The sequence below is a fragment of the Elephantulus edwardii genome, unplaced genomic scaffold (genome assembly GCF_000299155.1).
Source record: "Elephantulus edwardii isolate Elephantulus edwardi_28Jun2011 unplaced genomic scaffold, EleEdw1.0 scaffold00019, whole genome shotgun sequence".
NCBI classification, from domain to species: Eukaryota; Metazoa; Chordata; class Mammalia; order Macroscelidea; family Macroscelididae; genus Elephantulus; species Elephantulus edwardii.
In genome coordinates, this window is record NW_006399769.1 from 27,891,000 (window position 1) to 27,912,202 (window position 21,203).

General features: G+C 37.0%; 1 protein-coding gene across 2 annotated transcripts in view; it reads right to left on the reverse strand.

Annotated features, from left to right (window-relative positions):
- SPAST (spastin) overlaps positions 1–21,203 on the reverse strand; it is an 84,530-nt gene that overhangs the window by 36,253 nt on the left and 27,074 nt on the right. Inside the window, exons 2-4 of one of the 2 annotated variants that reach the window (XM_006882366.1) lie at positions 19,849–19,935; positions 15,628–15,711; positions 9,187–9,282 (exon numbers count right to left, since the gene is read on the reverse strand). In XM_006882366.1, the coding sequence (XP_006882428.1) occupies positions 9,187–9,282; positions 15,628–15,711; positions 19,849–19,935 (267 nt within the window). The remainder of the gene's footprint in view (positions 1–9,186; positions 9,283–15,627; positions 15,712–19,848; positions 19,936–21,203) is intronic. The other variant, XM_006882367.1, reaches the window with a different exon arrangement.

Consider the following 21,203-nt stretch of genomic DNA (forward strand, 5'->3'; position numbering starts at 1 on the left):
AAAAAAAAAAGCAAGTGTCAAAATGGAAGACTCTGAACTTTGCACTGACACGAATGAAAAGAAGCCAAACAAGAGGAAAAGAATACTGAAGTAAGAGAGCTAAACACAAGATTTCAAAGGGTAGAGCAAGACAACAAAGTATTATAATGAAGTGTGCACAGGACTGGGGTTAGACAATCAGAAGGGCAATTCTCATGCTGAAAGAACAAATTCAAGCATTGAGTAGCAACACGGAAAGATTCTATGGGCAAAATCTCAAGTGATGCAGGAAGCATCAAAATAAATGGAAGGAAGACAGTTATTTTATCAAAAAGAATTAGTCAATGCTGAATCATTTCAGGAAGCAACAACACATAATCAAAACCAAGAGAAGTGAAGCAAGAAATACAAGCTACACTGAAGAAGGCACTTGCAAAAAATAAGGCCCCAGGAACTGAGGGAATACCAATTGAGGTGTTTTCAGGAAACAAACAAAACCTTGGATATGTTCACCAGTCTCTCGTTCTCTTTTCTTTTTCTTTTTTTTTTTTTCACTTTAGAGTATCTGGTGGATTTGAACCTCATGCCTCTGGGATTGCAGTGCAGTTTCTTTCAACAAGTATGTAAGACAACAATTCAGCCAAATGAATGGAAAAGATCCATTATCTGTTGCCATTCACATGAAAGATGATGCAAAAGAATGTAGAAATTGTCAAACAATATCATCAAAAAACATATGCAAATAAAATCTTCCTGAAGATGATTAAAAAGTGGCTACAACAGTGCACCAACAGGAGACTTGTCAGAAATTCAAGCTGAATTCAGAAGAGGCCTCGGCACAAGAAATATCACTGCTGACATCTGATGTATCCTGGCTGAGCAGAGAATAACCAGAAGGATGTTGTGCTTTACTTATTATGTAAAGGCATCTGACTGTGTGAATCATAACAAATGATGGCTATCACTGAAAAGAATGGGAAACCCAGACCACTTAATTGTGCTAATGAGTAAACTATACTAGATCTATAAGGTCTAGTGGAAAGAATTTTGGTTTTCTTGAGGAAGGAGTGGAGACCCTCAACCAGGTGGATTACACAATGAATGCTTCAGTAGTTTCTTGTATAAGGACAGCAGCACAGAATAGAATAGGGTTCAGATCTTTTGTTCATAGGGTTGCTATGAGTCATACTTAACTTGACAGAACCTACCAACAACAACATTGACATGCAATTCATATTGAAGGATGCATTCATTCTTTCGTTTTCTGCCAGCAAGTGCTTCAAGTCTTCCTCATTTTCTGCAAGCAAGATTGTGTTATTTGCGTAACACAATCTATTGATGAGTCTTCCTCTGATCTTGATGGCACATTATTCTTCACAGATTCGAGCCTCTTGAATAAGTTACTTAGCACACAGACTGAATAGGCTGGAAAGAGGATATAACCATGACACATCCCATTCTTAATTTTAAACCATAGTGGTTTTTGGTCTATTCACACAACAGCCTCTTGGTGTGGGTATAGGTTTTGCATGAGAACAATTAAATGTTCTGCGATTCTCATTCTTCTAGTGTTAGCAATAACTTGCAAATTCCTTTGCCTAGTCTATAAAGCATAAAAATACATTCTTCTGGTATTCCTTACTTTCAGCCAGGATCCATATGACACAAGCAATACCTCGTGCAATGGCCTTTTCTAAATCCTGGTTGAACTTCTGGCAGTTCCATATCTATTCTAGCTGTTTCTGAATGATTTTCAGCAGTATTTTGCTTACATGTGACATTAATGACATTGTTCCATGATTTCCATATTCTATTGGATCACTTTCTTGGGAATGGGAACAAACATGGATCTCTTTCAATCCACTGGCCAGACAGCTGTTCTCCAAACTTCCTCGTGAGTGCATTCAGGGCTGTATCTGTTAAGTGAAACATGTCAATTGATTCCCATCAATTCTTGAGACCTTACTTTTTGCTAATGCCTTCAGTGCAGCTTCATTACAATTGGCTCCTACTCAAATGGTACTTCGTAAAATTTTCCAGTGTCAGTCCATTCTTTTTGGTACAGTGACTCTGTATATTCACTCTACCTTCTCTTGATGCATCCTAGATCATTCACTATATTATCTATAGCCACTGTTATAGAAAACAAAAATTCGTACCACTGAAACAATAGGGAGCATCATGATAGATGAAGAAAAGATTGAAATTGTCAACAATTTCATCTTGCTTGGTTCCACAATTAACATCCTTGGTACCAGCAGTCAGGAAATAAGGAGCTCTACTGCACTAGGAAAAGTCTGAAGTCAGAGACCTATCCAAATTACTGAAAAGTAATAATTTCAGTTTGAAGACTAAGGTGCATCTGATTCAGGCCATGGTCTTTCCAATCACTTGCTATGCATTATGACTAAGGATGATAGAAGAATTGATGCCCTTGAGCTGTTCTGCTGGAGAAGCATGTGGAATATCCCATGAACTAGCAAAAGAACAGATAAATATGCCTTGGAGAAAGTGCAGCAAGAGTGCTTCATAGAGGCAAGGATGTTGAAGCCTAATCTCACACACTTCAGGCATATTGCTAAGAAGGGCTATTCCTTGGAGAGGGACATCATGCTTTCAAAGGTAAAGAGTAGAAAAAAGATAAGATCCTCTACCAGGTCGTTGTGACACAGCAACTGCCTCAATGAGGTCTAGTGTGTCAGAAAGTGTGAGGACGGCACAGGATAGAATAGAGTTCAAATCTGTTGTTTATAGGGTCATACTCAAGTTGATGGCACCTTACAACAACATCAAAAATCAAGAAGCAGTTACCCAAACAGAACAAGGGAACACTGCGGGGTTTAAAATCAGGAAAGACCAAGGAAGAAGGAAAATATGCAACAATGAATGAATGAAAATTCAACTTCTCTGTAAACTTTTTTAAAAATCACAAAATGAAATAAAAAAGAAACAAAAAAAAAACCCTTAAAATCAGGAAAGATGTGCATCAAAGTTGTATCCTTTATCAATATCTAATCAATCTGTATGCTGACCAAATTATTCAAAAGGGTGCACTACAGGAAGAAGAATCCAGCTTCAGGATTGGAGGAAGACTCATCAACAAGCTGCATTATGCAAATGACAAAACCCTGAAGCACTTACTGTAAAAGATCAAAGACCTTCAACATAGGTTACATCTCAACATCAACAAAACAAAATCCTTACTAATAGATAAACAGGCAACACTGTGATAAATGGAGAACAGACAAAAGTTGTCAATATTTCAATTTACTTGGATCCACAATCAACACTGTTGGTAGTAGTAGTCAAGAATTCAAACCATTTTTTGCATTGCGGAAATCTGCTACATTGGGGAAATATGTGTCAAGACTTTTCCAAAGTACTAAAGAGCAAAAATGTCCATTTAAAGACTAAGGTGTGCTAGATCCAACTCACGGTATTTCAATTACTTCCCATGCATCTAAAAGCTAGATAATGAATAAATAAGAACAAAGCAGAACTGATGCTTTTAAATTGTTGTACTGGAGAAGAATATAAAACATGCCATGGACAACAAAAAGTACAAGCCAATCTGTCTTGAAGGAAGTTGAATCAGAGTACTCCTTATGAAAGATGATGAAACTTTGTCTCACTCACTATGAGGACATTTTTAGGAGGAACCAATCCTTCGAGAAAAAATAACATGCTGGGAAAGATAAATGGTTGATGAGAGAGGAAGATTCTCAGTTAGATGGGTTGACTCGGTGACTACCACAATGGGCATGAGCATGGCTGAAATGGTGAGGATGGTGCAGGATAAGACAGGGTTCAGATATGTTGAGAGTCACAGTCGACTTGGTGGCCCCTCCGAAGAGCAGCAACAACAGCTAGTATGACCTTGAGCAATTTTTCATGTGTTTGATGTTGATCATCCGAATATCTTCTTTGGTGAAGTCTTTCCTATCTTCATTTTGTTAAGTGAATTGTTTTCTTTTTTCTTGGTGAGATGCTGGAGTGTTCTATACATTTTCAATACAGGCCTTTTATGTATCACGTCATTGCTAAACTTTTTCCTCCACCACAGGTACTCTTTTCATGCTTTCGGAGACTTTTTTAATGTACGTTACAAAGTTTACTTTTAGAAGGTCTCATTCGCCTATGTTATCCTGGTTATACCTTTTTTATTAGTTTTAGTAAGTCTGGCGTAGATTGTTCCTCACTTATTCATTGTTGCCAAGTCAGAATGAACTAAGAGCTGACCCTCCAGTGGGTTTTCTTACTACAGAAGACCAAAGACTATAACCTTCAGTATCGCTTACACTTCAGCATCAAGAAACAAAATTTTTCACCAATGGATCAATAAACAACATCTTGATAGACGGAGAAAAGGTAGATTTCTCCCTCAGAGGTGCTGGCACATTCAAACTGTCAGAGAGGTACCACTTTTGAGTCAGCAGTGCAACTCACTATGGATTATGCTAACAGAGCTAGACTAGCATATATTATTGTTATGTGCTGTCGAGTCACTGCAACTCAAAACGACCCTATGGACATCAGCCCTACACCCTGCTCTATCCTGTGCCAATCTTATTGTCTCTGACACACCTACCCTCATTACCCCAGTCACTAAATCAATCCATCTCACTGAGGGTCTTCCTCTATTCACTATTCTTCCACCCTCCCAAGCACGACATCCAAAGCTTCAGAATCCTTGCCTCCAAGGAGCAGCCTGGTCTCATCCTCTCTAGGATGAACCTGTTTGTTCTCTTAGTAGTCCATGGTATATTCAATACTCTTCTCCAGCACCACAGCTCAAAGGTATCAACTCTCCTTCTATTATCCCCACTCACTGCCCAGATTTCTGATGCATAGCAAGTAATTGCAAAGACCATGGCCTGGATCAGGCACACCTCAGTCTCCAGACTGACATAATTTGCTCTTCAGTACTTTGGAGAGGTCTCTGACAGCAGACTTTCCCAATACAATTAATCTTTTTATTTCCTGGCTGCTGGTACCAAGAGTGTGACTCTGGAGCCAAGCAAACTAAACCTGCTAACAATCTCAATTCTTTCACCATCTATCATAATGCTGCCTAATAGCCCAGTGGAGAATCTTTTTTTGATATTGAGCCTCAATTCATATTGAAAGCTGCAGTCCTTGACCTTCTGCAGCAAGTGCTTTAGATCCTCCTCAGTTTCAGCAGAGTTGTGTCATCTGCATAATGTAGACTAAATTTAGCCTCACAGAGTCCAGCCTTCCAGATGATCTGTTCTGCATATAGATTGAAAAGGTATGGAGATAGAATATCCCTGGCATACACCCTTCCCAAATTTGAATCATTAGTGTTTCCTTGCTCTGTTCTGATGACTACCTCTGGCTACAAGTATAGGTTTAGCATAAGCATGCTCAAATGTTCTCGGATTCCCATTCTTCTCAGAGTTAGCCATAGTCTGTTGTGATCCACACAGTCAAATGCCTTTGCATAGTCAATGAAACACAGATAAGACATTATTCTGGTACTCCATTTTCAGCTAAAATCATCTAACATTATCAATAATATCCCTCATACTACAGCCTCTCCTAAACCCAGTCTGCACTTCTGGCAGTTCTCTGTTGATGTGCTGTTCCAGTAATTTTTGGATAATCTTCAGCAGAATCTTGCTTGCATGTGATATGAATGATACTGTTCGATAATTTCCGCACTCTGTCGAGTCACCTTTCTTTGGAATGGGAATATTAGTGCTCCTATATTTTCTGTGACAATCTTTATAGTTTTGGTTCCACCCCTAAATCTTTAAGTTAGTTTTTTTTTTTTTAATGTGGTGTAGAACATGGATCCTGGTTCAACTTTCTACACACAGTGATGGATCAGGCTTATGTGGCCTTTTTCCTCTTGGTCTTGCAACTCCACCCCATGACTGAACACTACTATGCAAATTATGAGCTTGTAGCACATCAAGAGGATTGGACAGCTTGTTAATAATTTAAGAAGGTACATGGCATCCTTGGAAAGTGTGAAATGGGATCAGGGTTATGTGACATTCTCTAAATTCACACACAGGACAGAATCATCATCAACATCATTCCAAGTCTGATTTTTATAAGAGTCCAGATATGCCTTCTCGTACTGACCTTTTCATCAATTCTGATACTAGCTACTCCTCACACAGCACTTTATTTCTCTCTTGCTTTCAATATCTGGTGCAGTGGCCACAAAATTTGCAGATACTATTCATGATTATGAAGTCATTAGGGAAGTGTGGTTGTTTGGTACCGAATCAGACCAACCCATAGCTGACTCTCCAGTAGGTTTTCTTTTTTTTTTGCAGTTTTTGTAAATGAAAATAATAATATATTCCTTTCAAACAGTTCTCTCCCTCATCTGTTTCCATGCAGTATACATTATTTATCCCCTCTTTTCTTAGATTCCCCCCAAACCCAATGTCAGTCCTGTTTTACAACAGTGGCAGTAGGCAGAATTTGTCCTTTTGTAACCGAGATATTACACTCAGCATAACGTCCTCCAAGGTCGCCTATTTTGTGTATTTCATGAGTTCTTTGTATTTCAATGCAGCATAGTATTCTATTGTGTGAATATACCACAGCTTCTCTATCCATTCATTTATTGACAGGCACTTGGGTTGTTTCTAGCTCTGTGCTATTGTGAACAAAGCTGCAATAAACATGGGTGTGCATATATCTGCTTGGGTAGCGGTGATGGTCTCTTAAGGGTATATTCCCAGTAGTGGAATTGCTGGGTCAAATGGTATTTCTACTTACAACTTTTTGAGAAAGTGCCACACCGCTTTCCATAGTGCTTGCACCATTTTACACTCCCACCAACAGTGAATAAGGGTTCCAATTTCTCCACAATCTCTGCAGCATTTGTTGCTCACTGTTCTGTCAAATTTTGCTAATCTTACGGGGGTGAAATGATATCTCATAGTTGTTCTGATCCAGTGGGTTTTTAGATGCAGTGCATCATACAGGAAGAGACTGCCAATCTTTTTCTCATGAAGTTGCTAGTGGGTACAAATTGCATACCTTTTGATCGGCAATGCAATTCCTCACCACTAAGTGACCAGAGCTCTCTAATACGGAGCTATAATTCAGGATCAGGAATAACTCGGAACACAGTTTTACTGTCAGGAAACCACACCAGTAGGCAGTCCTCTCTTTTGTCCCCTGGTTTCGACTGGGCTGGCCTCTCTTCTATTAAAGTAAGAGTTACAAACTGTTCAGCTGCATTGATTCCTAATAGCACCCTACTTTAATAGAAAGCCTCCTTTACAAGGCATTTAGCTTGTCTTGTTCAGTGGGTTATAGCAAGTCTATTCTGTCTTGCTCCACAAATGAAGAAGCCCTCAATGCTGGTCTTCTGCCACCATTTCTGTCACTATTTTGAATAGGGAGTTCTGGTGGTCTAGTGTTAAGGAGCTGTGCTGTCAACGCAAAGGCATGTAGTTTGAGTCCACCAACTGCTCCATGAGAGACAGAGGGGGAATCTCTTCTTGTGTGACTTATTGCCTCTGAAAACCCACTCACTGGAGGGTCAGTTATGTGTTGGTTCTGACTCACTGATATACAACAAAAGTAGTTTTCAATATCTCATGCCATGTTTACAGGTACAGCTACATCTCCTAGGTCTAGGAGGTACAAGGACATCAAATCCAAAGGATATCCTCCACTCCCAACTCTTCTCTTGGTAGTAGTGAGATCCCTCCATCCACCTCAGGTATGGTTCATTATCAGATGGCAAAACTGATCAATCCCCTCAGAGTTTCATACAATTGACTTATATGGTTCTACTCCCACAATGGTGTCATGAACCTTATTTGCATTATCAAGCCATTTAACCCCCTTGGTGGGCCACACGTATCTCATCTCATAGTCTCTACTAGGCTTTTGATGAGAGTTAAAAGTTCAAAGCAAGAAAGGTTATATAAAAGTAATCCATCACACAGCAGGATGGGCCATGCAATAAAGTATATGGAACCCTACTGAGTGAATTGTTAAGTTTTGCTATACTATAATGTCTTATAATGAGCTAGTCTAGAGTCAGGAAGAGGGGAACCTCACTAAAATCAAGATAAAAGAGCTGGGAATAGGACACATCCTTTGGATCTCCAGGGTCTTTGTGCTGAGTATCTCCTAAACTTGGGAGCCAGAGAATATAACACCAGAGATGGTGAACAATGGTAACAAGCATGGCAGAGCTCTGGTAGTAACAGAACAAAGAGACAGGTGACAAACACTGATGTGCGCTTCCTGGCCTATGAAGTAAGAGAGCGCGTCTATGGGCAGTAGGTTTGGCGACAGAGTTGGGTACTTCTGGGCACTAGGTAGAGTTTAAATTATAATGATAGGCAAGAATACTGAATATTGTATAGACTGCCCAAAAAAAAAAAAAAAAAACAAACAAATCTGTTTTGGAGTAAAGGTAAACAGTGTATTCCTTAGAAGCAAAGATGGTGAAACTTCATCTCACACACTTTGGGCATCCTTTCAAATGGGGCTAGTCCTTGGAAAAGGATATCATGCTGGGAAAGACAGAGTGACTGAAAAAGAAGACCTTTAAGGAGACAGGCTGACACAGTGACTACTACAATGAGACGAGTGTGGTGGAAATTGTGATCATGGTGCAGACTGGAGCAAAGTTTTGATCTGTTGTTCACAGGGTTGCAATGGCACCTAACAATAAAGGAGTTAAGAATGCTGTGGGAGGGATGGCTGGTATAGGAATTAGTTAAAAGATTACAAAGAGGTAGTATGTCTTATCTCTACTTCAGAGGGATCAGCTTAGAACTGTTGGTATTGTTCTTCATTCTCTTCTCTTTCTCTGAAGTTAAAGGACCTCTTATACCAAAACATCAATCAAATCCAAACTAAACCCAAATGCACTGCCAATGAGTCAATTCTATCTCACAGCAAGCCTCCATCATGTTTCTAAGACTATCTTTATAAGAGATAACTGTGCACCTTTTTCTCACAGAGTAGTTGGTGGATTTGAACTGGTGACTTCTCAATTAGCACCAAATGTAGCACCAATTTATCAGAGTGCAAGAACACTGCATTTTCAACACAGCCTTAGAAAACCAAAAAAAAAAACACCAAACCCCTATTAAGTCTGTTAGTATAAAACCAAATCAACATTAGTAAGTTACAATTAATTGTATCTGCCCTGTGTGCCACCTTTATTACAATACATGTTAGTTAGCTTATACCTACCTGACTGGAGGTGTCCATTGCGACATGTCAAATTAGTACTGTCATTATATACATCCGTTTGTGACTTGGAAAATTGCAAAACTGGTTGCAGCTTCTCTATGCAACAAAGGGGGATAAGAAGGGAAAAATAAACAAAAAAGAAAAAATACATAATGAACAGAAAAAAGTGTATGTAAAAATAAAAAATTATTTGAAGGTTAATTTTTTTACAAGAAGGATTCTGCACTTATAGGAAATTATTTTCAAAACTATATCATTAGTAAAAACTCAGACATTAAAATAGCAACAAAAATTAATAAATAAATGGCTGTTAGATTAAAAAGATATCTTTTTATGTTTGTTGTTAAATCATTTTTGTTGTAAGCAAATACCTATTATTTATTAAATCCCTGATATGTCCAAATTCATTGTAATTCAAGGTAATAAAGTCTTTTATACAAATATATTCTATATCCTAGGCATATAAATATATTCTCTATCTTCTAGATTCTTATTAAATATGGTTAAGAACTTAAAATTCAAATACAGTAACAACAACAATAAAAAGGAGAACAAAGACCAAGCACAACATAAATACAACCACTGCAAGACTTGAAAAGGAAGTAACACTACAAGCTGGCTATGACTGAAAAGAATTTTTTTAAAGGACATTTTAAAAAGAACAGGACTTAAAATAGCACAGGAGGAAATTCTAAAGAATATCTAGAAAATGCTTTGTTCACCTATACTACCAAAAATGTTTCCGGAAAATAGAGACAATAAAGCAGAAGAAACATACTGTAGAAGTGTCTATAAAGTACCAACCATTTAAATATATAAATATGGATATAAAAGACTTAAAACATGTAAACATGGACAGACAGGGATCATCTCTTCTTCAGGAACAACAGCAAAGTTGAACAGGGCAACAAACAACAAATGCTGGCACGGTTGTGGATAAACTGGAACTCTTTTTCACTGCTAGTGGGAAAGTAAAATGGTACAGTCACTATGGAAGGCAGTCTGGTGCTTTCTCAAAACGACAAACAGAAATACCATTTGATCCAACAATTCCACTACTGAGGATATACCTTAAAGAAATCAGAGCCATGAGTCAGAGATGTATGCACACCCATGTTTACTGTAGTATTCACTATAGCAAAGAAATGGAAGTAACCTAAGTGTCCCTTAACAAATGAAAAGGATAGGAATACTATAGCTCATTCACACAATGGTATATTATGCAGCCCTGAAAGACCATGAACTCATAAGACATTACACAACATGGCTGAGCCTGGATATTATGCTGAGTGAAATATCTCAGTCACAAAAGGACAAATACTGCTTAACAATGCTATTATAAAATAGGATAGACATGGGGAGGTTAGGGAGAGAATGGGGAAAGAGTGGATAGATAACAAACACTCTAATAGAACAGATGAAGGGAAGAACTGTCTGAAAGGAATATATGACAACAATCTGGAACTAGAGATACATTGCAGTGAGAGCTGGGGGTGGGAACGGGGGTAAAAATGTGTAAGACAATGAATTAAAAAAAACTTATCTCTGAAAAGGAACCAGAGAAACTTGCAATAGTGGCTGTCTGTGGGCAAGAAAAATGAATAATGTGTAGAATGAGAAGGATGCTGTTTATATATAAACTTTCTAAACTGAATGGTATGTGCCTATATTACCTATTTAAGACATTCAGCAATTAAAACTTTGCAAAGACTTATTCAATCCCTACTCCAAAAAACCTCTCAAGATATAGGCCTAACACCTAAAACTTATGCAAGTAACAGTACTTCCATGTCACTCTGTATCACTAACTTCTCTCAACTTTCACTCAAGTAAATCTGTATGGTGGTTGACATAAAAACCATACTCTGCCACTCACTTCTTAGTGGTACTACCCTGCTTCAGTCTCAGTATTCTAAAGTTCCCAAAGTTTAAAAAAAAAAAAAATAACATCAAGTATCTATTTTATGCCTTACCCATAATACGAAATCAATTTTTACCGTATTTATTTTGCTGACCTACTCCAAGTCCTCAAAGTCATTCTTTTCTCTTATACTAGCAAAACAACAAGTATGTGCAAACCCACTGCGTATATATACTCACTCTCCTACACTTCAATTTCTGAGGTGAGACAAGCAGGCGCCATGCTGGGTTTATGGTACAACCACACACACCTTTGGGACAGGTTAAATAGCAGCTATCCTCTCTGCACAAAGCACAGAGTACTGCAGAGCTTTTGTATCCAAGAATTGGCTGATACAATATACCTTGGAGCTGACTAATTTTTTTGTTACCTAACAGGTAGGTCATCTGATTTTTCTCAATGATAATGCTGTTCACCATACTGAGACAGAAACAATTTGTGTTGGTAAAAGACATTAATTGGAACAAACACTGATTTGTATATATTCTCTTCATCAATTAACACTTGTTTCAGTGGAATTAAACAAAAATTCACAAACGTGTTCATTACATAGTATAAATAGTTAGAAATTAAAAGCCTAGGTTTAACAACCAGTACTTGGGTATAAAAAACTAAGTTGCTTTTAACCACATAGAACTTAAATTTATATATGCTGACATATATATACACATGTTGTTGTTCTTATGTGCCGTTGAATCACTTGCAACTCATAGCAACCCTATGTACAAGAGCCCAAAGTATGTCAGACAATGCTTCGAATCCTTGACTCCAAGGAGCAGCCTGGTCTCACCCTCTTTATGACAGATTTGTTTCTTCTCCTAGCAGTCTATGATATAGTTAATACTCTTTTCTAGCACCACAGCTCATTCTAAGTTTAGAAAAAGTCCTGACTGGCCTGATTCCATCTTACAGATATGTAGAGAGATTCTTGTAAAATTTAACTCAGATTATGTCATTCTTTTACTCATAATTTTCATTTCATAAGCTGTAAAAACTCAAATACTCTCCAGGGCCTCTAAATCCTTGTCTTCCTAACTTCAAATACTTCTCTGACCTCACCTGTAATCCCTTTCCTTGCTCAGACTACAAGGAGATACTGGCCTCTTGGCTGCTTCTCAATCATACTATACACATTTTCTTATAGTTATGCATTGACTATTCTTTCTCTCTATTCATTCTTCTCCCAGTTATCTGTAAGGCTAACACATGTCAAGTTATCAAAGAGGCATATCTGATCAATCTACTTAAAAGTAAAATCTTTACTATTTACAATTTGTCTTACTATTTGACTATTTCATACCTATTTACCATCTTCTAATACATTTGAGCTGTTGTGCTAGAGAAGAATGTTGCCCATTCATGGACTGTCAAAGAATAAACAGATAGATTTTAGAGAAAGTGCAAAGAGAGTGTTCTCTGGACACAAAGGTAGTGACATGTCACCTCACATATCTTGGACATGTTGTTATGAGAAGCTATTCCTTGGAAAGGGACATGATACTTAAAAATGTGGAGCATCAGCAAAGGAGAGGAAGACCTTCAATGAGATGGAATGACAGTGTCCATAGAAATGGAGTCAAGTGTGTCGAGGATGATAAAGCTGGCGTAAGATAGGACTCAGTTCAGATCTGTTGTTCTCAGGGCCCCTAAGAGCCATATATGACAATAACAGTAATAAGTTGTATAAGCTCTGTTGGCATACTAGTAAGGCATTCTGGCAGCACAACTAGGCCAGTAAAGCTCCCTAATAAGAAATTAGTCTTATTTGAAAAACAAGTATATAATTGGCAAGATACTTTCAATGTTTTATCATATCAAACTTCAAAAAGATAGAAAGACTACTCTTAGTCAGTTTTAAATATGTAACAAAATATTTTTCAAAAAAAATCAAACTTTTTTTTTCTTGTTGTGTACTGTCGAGTCAGATCCAACTGGCAAAGGAGATTGCCCCTCCTTCTCCAGCGGAGTACCTGGTGGATTTGAACCATGTAGTGCAACTTCTTGTCACTAGGCCCAGAGCTCCCTAAAATCAAACTTATTTGTCATCATGAATCTCACCACTTGATAATATGTATACATTATAAAAGATATTTTAGCACAAAAACATAAAAGCACTAATTAGAACAAATAATTATTTCACTACAACAGCCTTCTGTGTAATATTTCATTATGTTTTAAACAACAGTAATTTTCACTTAGGAATCAAGAATACAATCCTGGCAACCACACAGCCAGGGAACATTGACTTATAAGCCCCCTGAAAGCAACTGCAGCTATTAACTAAATGGAGGGGGGAAAACACAAAGCAAAACCCTGCAAAAAAAGATCATGTAAGAGTAAACGAATGATGCTCATCTAGATGATAACATAACTATGATAAAAACAAAAGGGGGAAATATGGGAAGCCAATACTAAATATTTGTAATAAACTGAATGCTATTTAAATAAAAAAAGAAAAAAAAAGGGTACTTAAAAAAAGAGTAAATGAATGAAAGAAAAAAATACACACACACACACGTATGTAAGCAGGTCTGTATGTATTGTGCCCCACAAATAAAATATAAGAGATTATCAGTTAAACAAAATGAAATATTTAAATGTCTACAATGAATTAGGGTCTTTCAATAATTCAATGGACCATACAAGTATCTATTAAGACTTGCAGGGCAAAGGATATAAACAATGCAAAACAATCTATCCCAAATCACAGCTACAAATAAGTTAGGTCTGCGTGGCTACCAAATATCTACTTTTTTCCCATCACTCCAAGCTTTGTAGTAAAACCACTCAAGTATTGCTTGTGCCAAGTGTTGTCCTACTTTGTTAACTCTGCTTTAGATTCATAAGAATGTGAAAACAAGATGAGCAGTCTCTTCTTCAGGTGTATTCCAGCAAATGAATGAAGAATGACAAAACCATAATGTCATTAGGTATTAGTCATCAACTATTGCAAACATCAGAGGAACAAGGAAGAATTACTTACAAGATAACATACAACCACTACTAAGCAGTCCTGTCAGGTACAATTTATAATGTGACTTTGAATCTGATCAAAGCTCTAGAGCCAACAATCAACAGGGAGAACAGAATACATTAAAAGCTATCATCAAATTATGTGCAGCAGAAATCAAACTGTAGGAAATACTATGCGGCAAATTATCAAGTTTCAGTGATAACAAACTGAAAGAGAAAAAAAATGCATGGACCTGTAAATTAAGTGAATTTAAAATAACCATTCACAATATATACATCATCTTATAACAATTTCTAAAAAACCAGCAAAAGTTATTAAATTACAAGAGAAAATTTACACAATCATCAATTAATTCAGCAATAATTTTTAACATTTAAAGAATTATTTGTTCTTTTTAAAATGTGGTAAAAGTACTTTTGTGATTTTATTTTTGAAGATTCCTTATAATTTAGAGGGGAGTTCTGGTGGCCTAGTGGCAAGAAGCTGCACTGCAAGCCCAGAGGCACACAGTTCAAATCCACCAGATGCTCTGCAGGGTAAGGAAGGAAAATATCCTTCTGTACCAGTCAGATTTGATTTGACAGTACACACAGAAAAAAGGAAGGAAAAAAAAAAAATTCCTTATAATTTAGAAGTACAATATGAAATATTTATAAATGAAGTGGAAAAAGTAAGGAATCTATCCAAAATGTGATGTAAGTATGTGAGCAGGTCAGGTATTATATAATAAAAAAATCTTTCTCTGTAAAGCAATGAACAGTAAATTTTTTTTAAGTGATGTATAGTTTCTTGAATAACTCTTTAACTCTGTTACTGTAGTATAAAAGCAGCCACTGACAGCAAGTAAAAGAATGGCTATGACTCTGTGCCAAAGAAATTTATTTAAAAAACAGAGAAAATGATTTGGTCACAGACTGTAGACTGTCAATCCCTGACAAAGATAAAACAAGAATGATCAGGAACTGATCATTATTAAAGCTGAGTGGGTATATTTAGGAGTCCATTATAACCGTCTATTTTTTCCTACAGTAAGTTTTAAAATCAAGTCTATATCACATTTTCAAGATCCTTGATCAACTAACTCCCTCTCTCTCTCTTTTTTTTAAATAAGCCCTGCCTCTGCAGGACTCTCCAAAATTGGTTGGTTTTGTGCCGTTTAACTCATAATGGCTCCAACCCTGGGAAATCATTAGTAAAAGACCAAAAACTAGTAAGCTCCAGAGTGAAACCTGAGTATGATCAACTCGCTCTCTTTTAAAATTAAAGATTCGTATAAAACTGTTACTGTAGAATGAGAATGAGGATCCAAGGCAGGGGTGAGGGTGGAAATAAGAGGGGTAAGGATGAGAGGGGATGTGTGGTATTAATCGTAGGGCTGAATAATTCAATGGGCGGGTGGAGTGAAGGAAAAGGGAAAGATCTTTTGTGAAAGACAATCTATTCAAACTTTGTAAATAAACCAGAACAAAATAAAAAAATAAAGCATCTCTGAAAACACATTTCAAAAAATAGCTCATTTCCACTTATACAATTCAGTAAATAATACCTAGAAGTTGTAAACGGTCCTTGGCCATAACCAAATTAGTCATCATTTTAGCTTGAAGTCGTCTAGCTCTTTCACACTGTTCGCCTGGAAGAAACAAGCAAAAAGGAATAAAAGCATATACCTGTTTTTAAAAAGCCAAACATTGTACTGAGATAAAATATCACACGAATTCCTCTTATGAGGAATAACAGACTTTTATAAAGAAATTAAGAAAATGTTTTCAAATAATGTCTACTCCCAAAAAATCAATTGCCGTTCATTTTCATGGTTTTAGATCATGAATTGCTTATATATTTAAGGATTAGATAAAAGATATTTTTCACATTTTAAAATCTTTTAAACATCTGTTTTTTTGCTTATTTATTGGTGATTTGCGTGACAAAGCAAATTGGTATTCCATTCAATTATTCATACTTTTATAACATTAATGACAATGCCCATAATGTAATCACACTCTTGTTACATCCTCTCAGTATGTACTATCATTTTCATTAATTCTTCTGTCGTGCCAAAACTCACTTGTGTAATACAATTAGCATCAACTTATAAATGCTATAAGCCAGGCTGTTGTCAGAAGAGAATTCATTGTTTCTACATGCTCAAATTTTATTACAAAAATTAATAATTGTATTTTTATGTTCAAATAAGGCTAAGACAAATTATTCTATAACATTTAAAACCTGTAAATTAAGAAGAGTGTGTCTTATCTTATTTTTTGCTTAATGGTTGAATCAAAGAGATTTTTTTTTAAATTTCAGTAAAATACCATTTTTTCTTAATCCAGTTTATATTTTTCTTATTCTTTCATTCACTTGGTAAGAACAACAAATATATAGAATTCATAGTCAAGCTCATAAATAAACTCATGACCATCTCAAATGGCCAAATTGCTACATTATTCTATGCTGCTGTTACATAAGATGCCAAAAGCCAGAAAAGCAGTGTGGTGGAATGAGTTCCTTTATGTGTAGCATTTTGCAGTAATTCTTGTAAAACCTACTTGATAGATTATTTTCCCCCTCTAAGGATGGAAGATGGAAAAAGAATTGAGGCTGTTAATGATTGCATCTTGCTCAGACCCACAATCAACACTTTTTTTAAGGTTCTAAAATAATTAAACTTTTATTATTATACAGTCTCCCCCAGTCCACTCCACTATACAGCTTTCATTGTTTTTATATATTATTACCAAGGCTGTATGTATTTGCATTTGCTTTAATGGGATTTCATAGCTACTATAATTTTACTATCACTTTATACTTTAGTTAGAATAATTTAACAATTGACCTATTTAAAATGATAGATAGATAGATAGATAGATAGATAGATAGATAGACAGATGATAGATTGATTGATTTGGCTGTTGGCTGGGACTATATGGTGCTGAAAACTAGTTTGAAAGTCATCTACAGGAGCTGGTTCTACAAAAGCTGTTGGCTGGGACTGGTGAGCAGTAAGATGGAATGCTGATTCACTAAGGGAAGTGAGGCAATGTGATAAGGCCTCCTATTTAAAAACATATTAGGGCCCTCGGGCCTGCGGACCTTGGGTCTGGTTTAAATTATTTTTCGTCAAACATTCTTCTAGGTGGTATAGCACTGGTCTGTGCATTGCTGTAGAGAGGTAACTCGTGGTTGCTTGATACTAAACACTATGACACTGATGTGCCAGATGTGATAACAGTTACCCAGGGTGGACAGTGTTTGGTGGAGCTTCCCAATTAAAACAAGCTTGGAAGCAGGAGTGGCATCCACTTCCAAATGGCTTGCTTCTAGAAACTCTATGAATATGGAGAAAAGACCAAAGTTATACAAGTGTTCAGGACTTTCATTCTTGGGTTGCTATGAGTCATCTACAACTTGATGGCACTTAACAGCAACAACACCACCACCACCACCACACACACATATCTCATTAGGTTTATTGTGGTTGATATAGTTGAACAGACTCTGACTCGTAGAGTCTTTACAGACAACAAATCAAAATTTTGCTTGATCTTACTCTATCCTCAAAATCTCTCCAATGCTTAACCAACACTCTTGGCACCAGTGGTCAGGAAATCAAAAGACGAGTTGCTTTAGAAAAATCTGCTGTCAAGGATCTCTCCAGGGCACTACAGAACAACTATGTCAGGCTAGAGACTAAGGTGCACCTGATTTATGCCTTCGTCTTCTACTCATTTAGAGCTGGACAATGACTATGGATGATAGAAGAATCAATGCCTTTGAGTTGTGGTGCTGGAGAAGAGTACTGAACATACTACCATGAACTGCCAAGAGAACCAATAGGTCTGTCCTGGAGAGGGCAAAACTAGTTTGTTCCTTTGTGGCAAGGATTTTGAAGCTGTCTCACATACTTTTGGCCATATTGCCAGGAGAGACCAACCCTTGGAGAAGAACATCATGCTAGGAAAGGTTGAGGTTCAGCACAGAGAGGAAGGCCCTGGATGAGATGGACTGACACAGTGACTATGGCAGTGGGGTCAGGTGTGTCAGAGACGGTGAGACTGACTCAGGATAGCGCAGGGTTCAGAGCCATCAGTCATAGAGTTGTTATGAGTCATAGGGAAATCAATGGCACATAATAAGAATGACCTTCAACAAAGTGGATTGAGCGTGTCAGAGATCATGAGGATGGTCTAGGATAGGGCAAAGTTCCAATCTTTGTTCAAAGGGTCACTATGAATCATAGTGGACTTGAGGGCACCTAACAACAAGAAGCCTGAGGAATTCCCTTTACTCTCGTTTCTATAACAGAAAGTTTGCTACTTTGGTCAGGGTTGGCTGACCTTCCTTGGGTCAGTCCTAGGTGACAGCGTACTCTGTGACTGTTTTTTACAGAGAATGGATAAAAGAAAAGGCAAATAAGGTGAGTTGTAACCTAGATGCACTTACTATACAAACGAATTGTCTGTGGCCTACCAAGGGGACTGGTTAGTTCTAATCAGAGAGATCACCATACCTTGAAATACATGAGGAGTATGTCTATACACATAGCCAAACCCTACCTTTGTCAAAGTAAAAGAAGAAAAAACAACACTTAAGAAGAATTAGCAGAAGGAAGAAAAGTGGCAAGAAACCCAAAAAAGGCTGTCACAGTGGTCAAGGGCTGTAACACTGAACACAATGAGAGGCAGAGAAGGGGCCCTACAACTGCTGGTCATGACAAATACTAAAAGTCACGAGTCCACTTGCTTGCACAGTCCAGAGAAGCTGAGAGAGACAGCCTATATGATTCCTAATCCTGATTTCTGAGTTGTGGTCTGTTGATCTTGATCTTGAGGTGTACTCTATTAATAAACCAATCAGCTGTAATCATAGTCTGTGTAGTGGGAATCCAACTCATGGAAATCAACTTTAGGCTGATCTCATTATTATTCCTCCTGATGTTAGGTAAGTCCAAATGATGCTACTACTGACACTACTTCTATCTAGATTTAACAAATAGTCTATATAAAAAGGGGAGAGGAAATCAACAGAGAAAAATACTAGACACATTTTAATTATGGGATATTAGTTGGCACTAAGTGGTAATTAGCAGCCAACAAGTATCCGGTACTGGATGGGTCTAAGCAGGTTAATTCTCTGTACATCAGGTTCTTCATGTAAAATAAGGACAACAGCCTCTTCAGAATATGAAGTTGTGGTGAAAATGAAATAAGATAATACATATGAAGCATGATGATAGTTAGGCAAATGGCAATAAATACCAGTGATATAGTTCAAGTAAGACTAGACTATAATTTCTACCTTGAGATGTTTGAAAAATAAAGATGAGAAATAACTGTATTAGGTTTAAAAAACCAAGTGTAAATCAAAGTAATTTACAACTCATATCCTAACATACAGTTAAGCACTGTGCACAAGTTTAAAGGGGAGTTTGTAGATTATCCACCTCCTTTTCCTGTATCAACAATGAAGAAAAGGCTACACTTCAAAGACGTGAGTGATCACCAACAGTTGATCTGAAGAAGGTACAGGTAAGTACTGTACAGTTTAACTGCTACAGGGAATGAAGGTTCATATATCTAGTTTAACTTCATCTTTATAATAGGTGACAAAGCATTAACTCTAAGTCCATAAGTGAAGTAACATTTAAAAACCCTCTATTAAGTATCTATAGTAAAATAAAAATATCCTAAAAAACAAAGAAGAAAAATGGATCTGAATTCAGGACAACATGTGAATATAATTTTGGATGGCTAAACAAATCTTACTTTACCTTGTCCAGTAACTATGACTGCTATGCCTTTTTCTAGTTCTTCAATGCCTTTCTTATACCATTCCACAGCTTGCTCCTTTTGTCCTGCTTTAAAACAGAAATAATTATTTGTATATATACCATAAATACCAAAACATTTCCCAAGGTGCACTATTGATATGTAAGGTGTAAAAATTGTGACCCAAAACTAGGAAAACATTAATTCTTACTGTCTTTGCTATCATAAAGTACACTGTGAATTTTCAAAAGGGGAACATATAGACTGTAATTGTTTTCTAAATTTTAGAGTATGCATCCTTTATACATCATATAATGATAATGGTATTTATAATCACTGAAGTTACACTAGAGAGAAAGAAGTTTACTTAGGTGAAATTTATTATAAATGACTAATGTTTAAAAATAATTATTACCATTATTTCAATAAAGTGAGAACAAAAGAACCATGTAACTGTATTCAAATCTGTAATACTCATTGTAAGTTTTTTAAAGTTGTAATTTAATTTTTTCAGTCAATAATTTATACACTTTTGTACCCACAATACAGTCACACTTTTCCCACTTCCCTCCCCCCCCCCGTATTTCTGACTTTCATTAATCATTCTATACCTATGTCTTCTCTTTCATGATAATATGCTGAATGTTCCCTTCACAGTTACTGTCTTTCCTTTCACTCACATTAATAATGTGCCTATTATGCAGGCAGGAAATCAGGAGACGTAATGCATTTGCAAAGTATGCAGTTAGACATCTCTCCAAATTACTGAGGAGTAATGAAGTCAGTTTGAGGACTAAGGGGCATCTGATTCATGCTATGGTCTTTCCAATCCGTTGCTATGCATCTGAGAGCTGGACAATGAATAGAGATACTAGAAGAATTGATGCGTTTGAGTTGTGGTGTTGGGGAAGATCACTGAACATCCACAGACCACCAAAAAAGCAAATAAAGATGTCTGCAGAGAGTACAGCCAGAGGGCTATTTGGAGGCAAGGATAATGAGGCTTTGCCTCACTTACTTTGGGCATGTTGCTAGAAGGGGCTATTCGTCGGAGAAGGAGATGATGTTGGGAAGGGTGGAGGGTTGGCAAAAGGCAGGAAGACCCTCAACCAGATGGACTTACATGGTGACTGCTGCAAGTGTGAAGATGGCACAAGATAGCACAGGGTTCGGATCTACTGTTTATAGGCGCACTATTAAGTGATACTAGATTCAATTGCTCCTAAAAACAACAATCTGGGTTGAAGGCATATAACAACATTATCTGTTGTTGCTGTTGTTGTGTGCCGTTGAGTCGCTTGTGACTCATAGCGACCCTATGTACAACAGCCCTAAACTCTGCTCTGTCCTGTGCCAA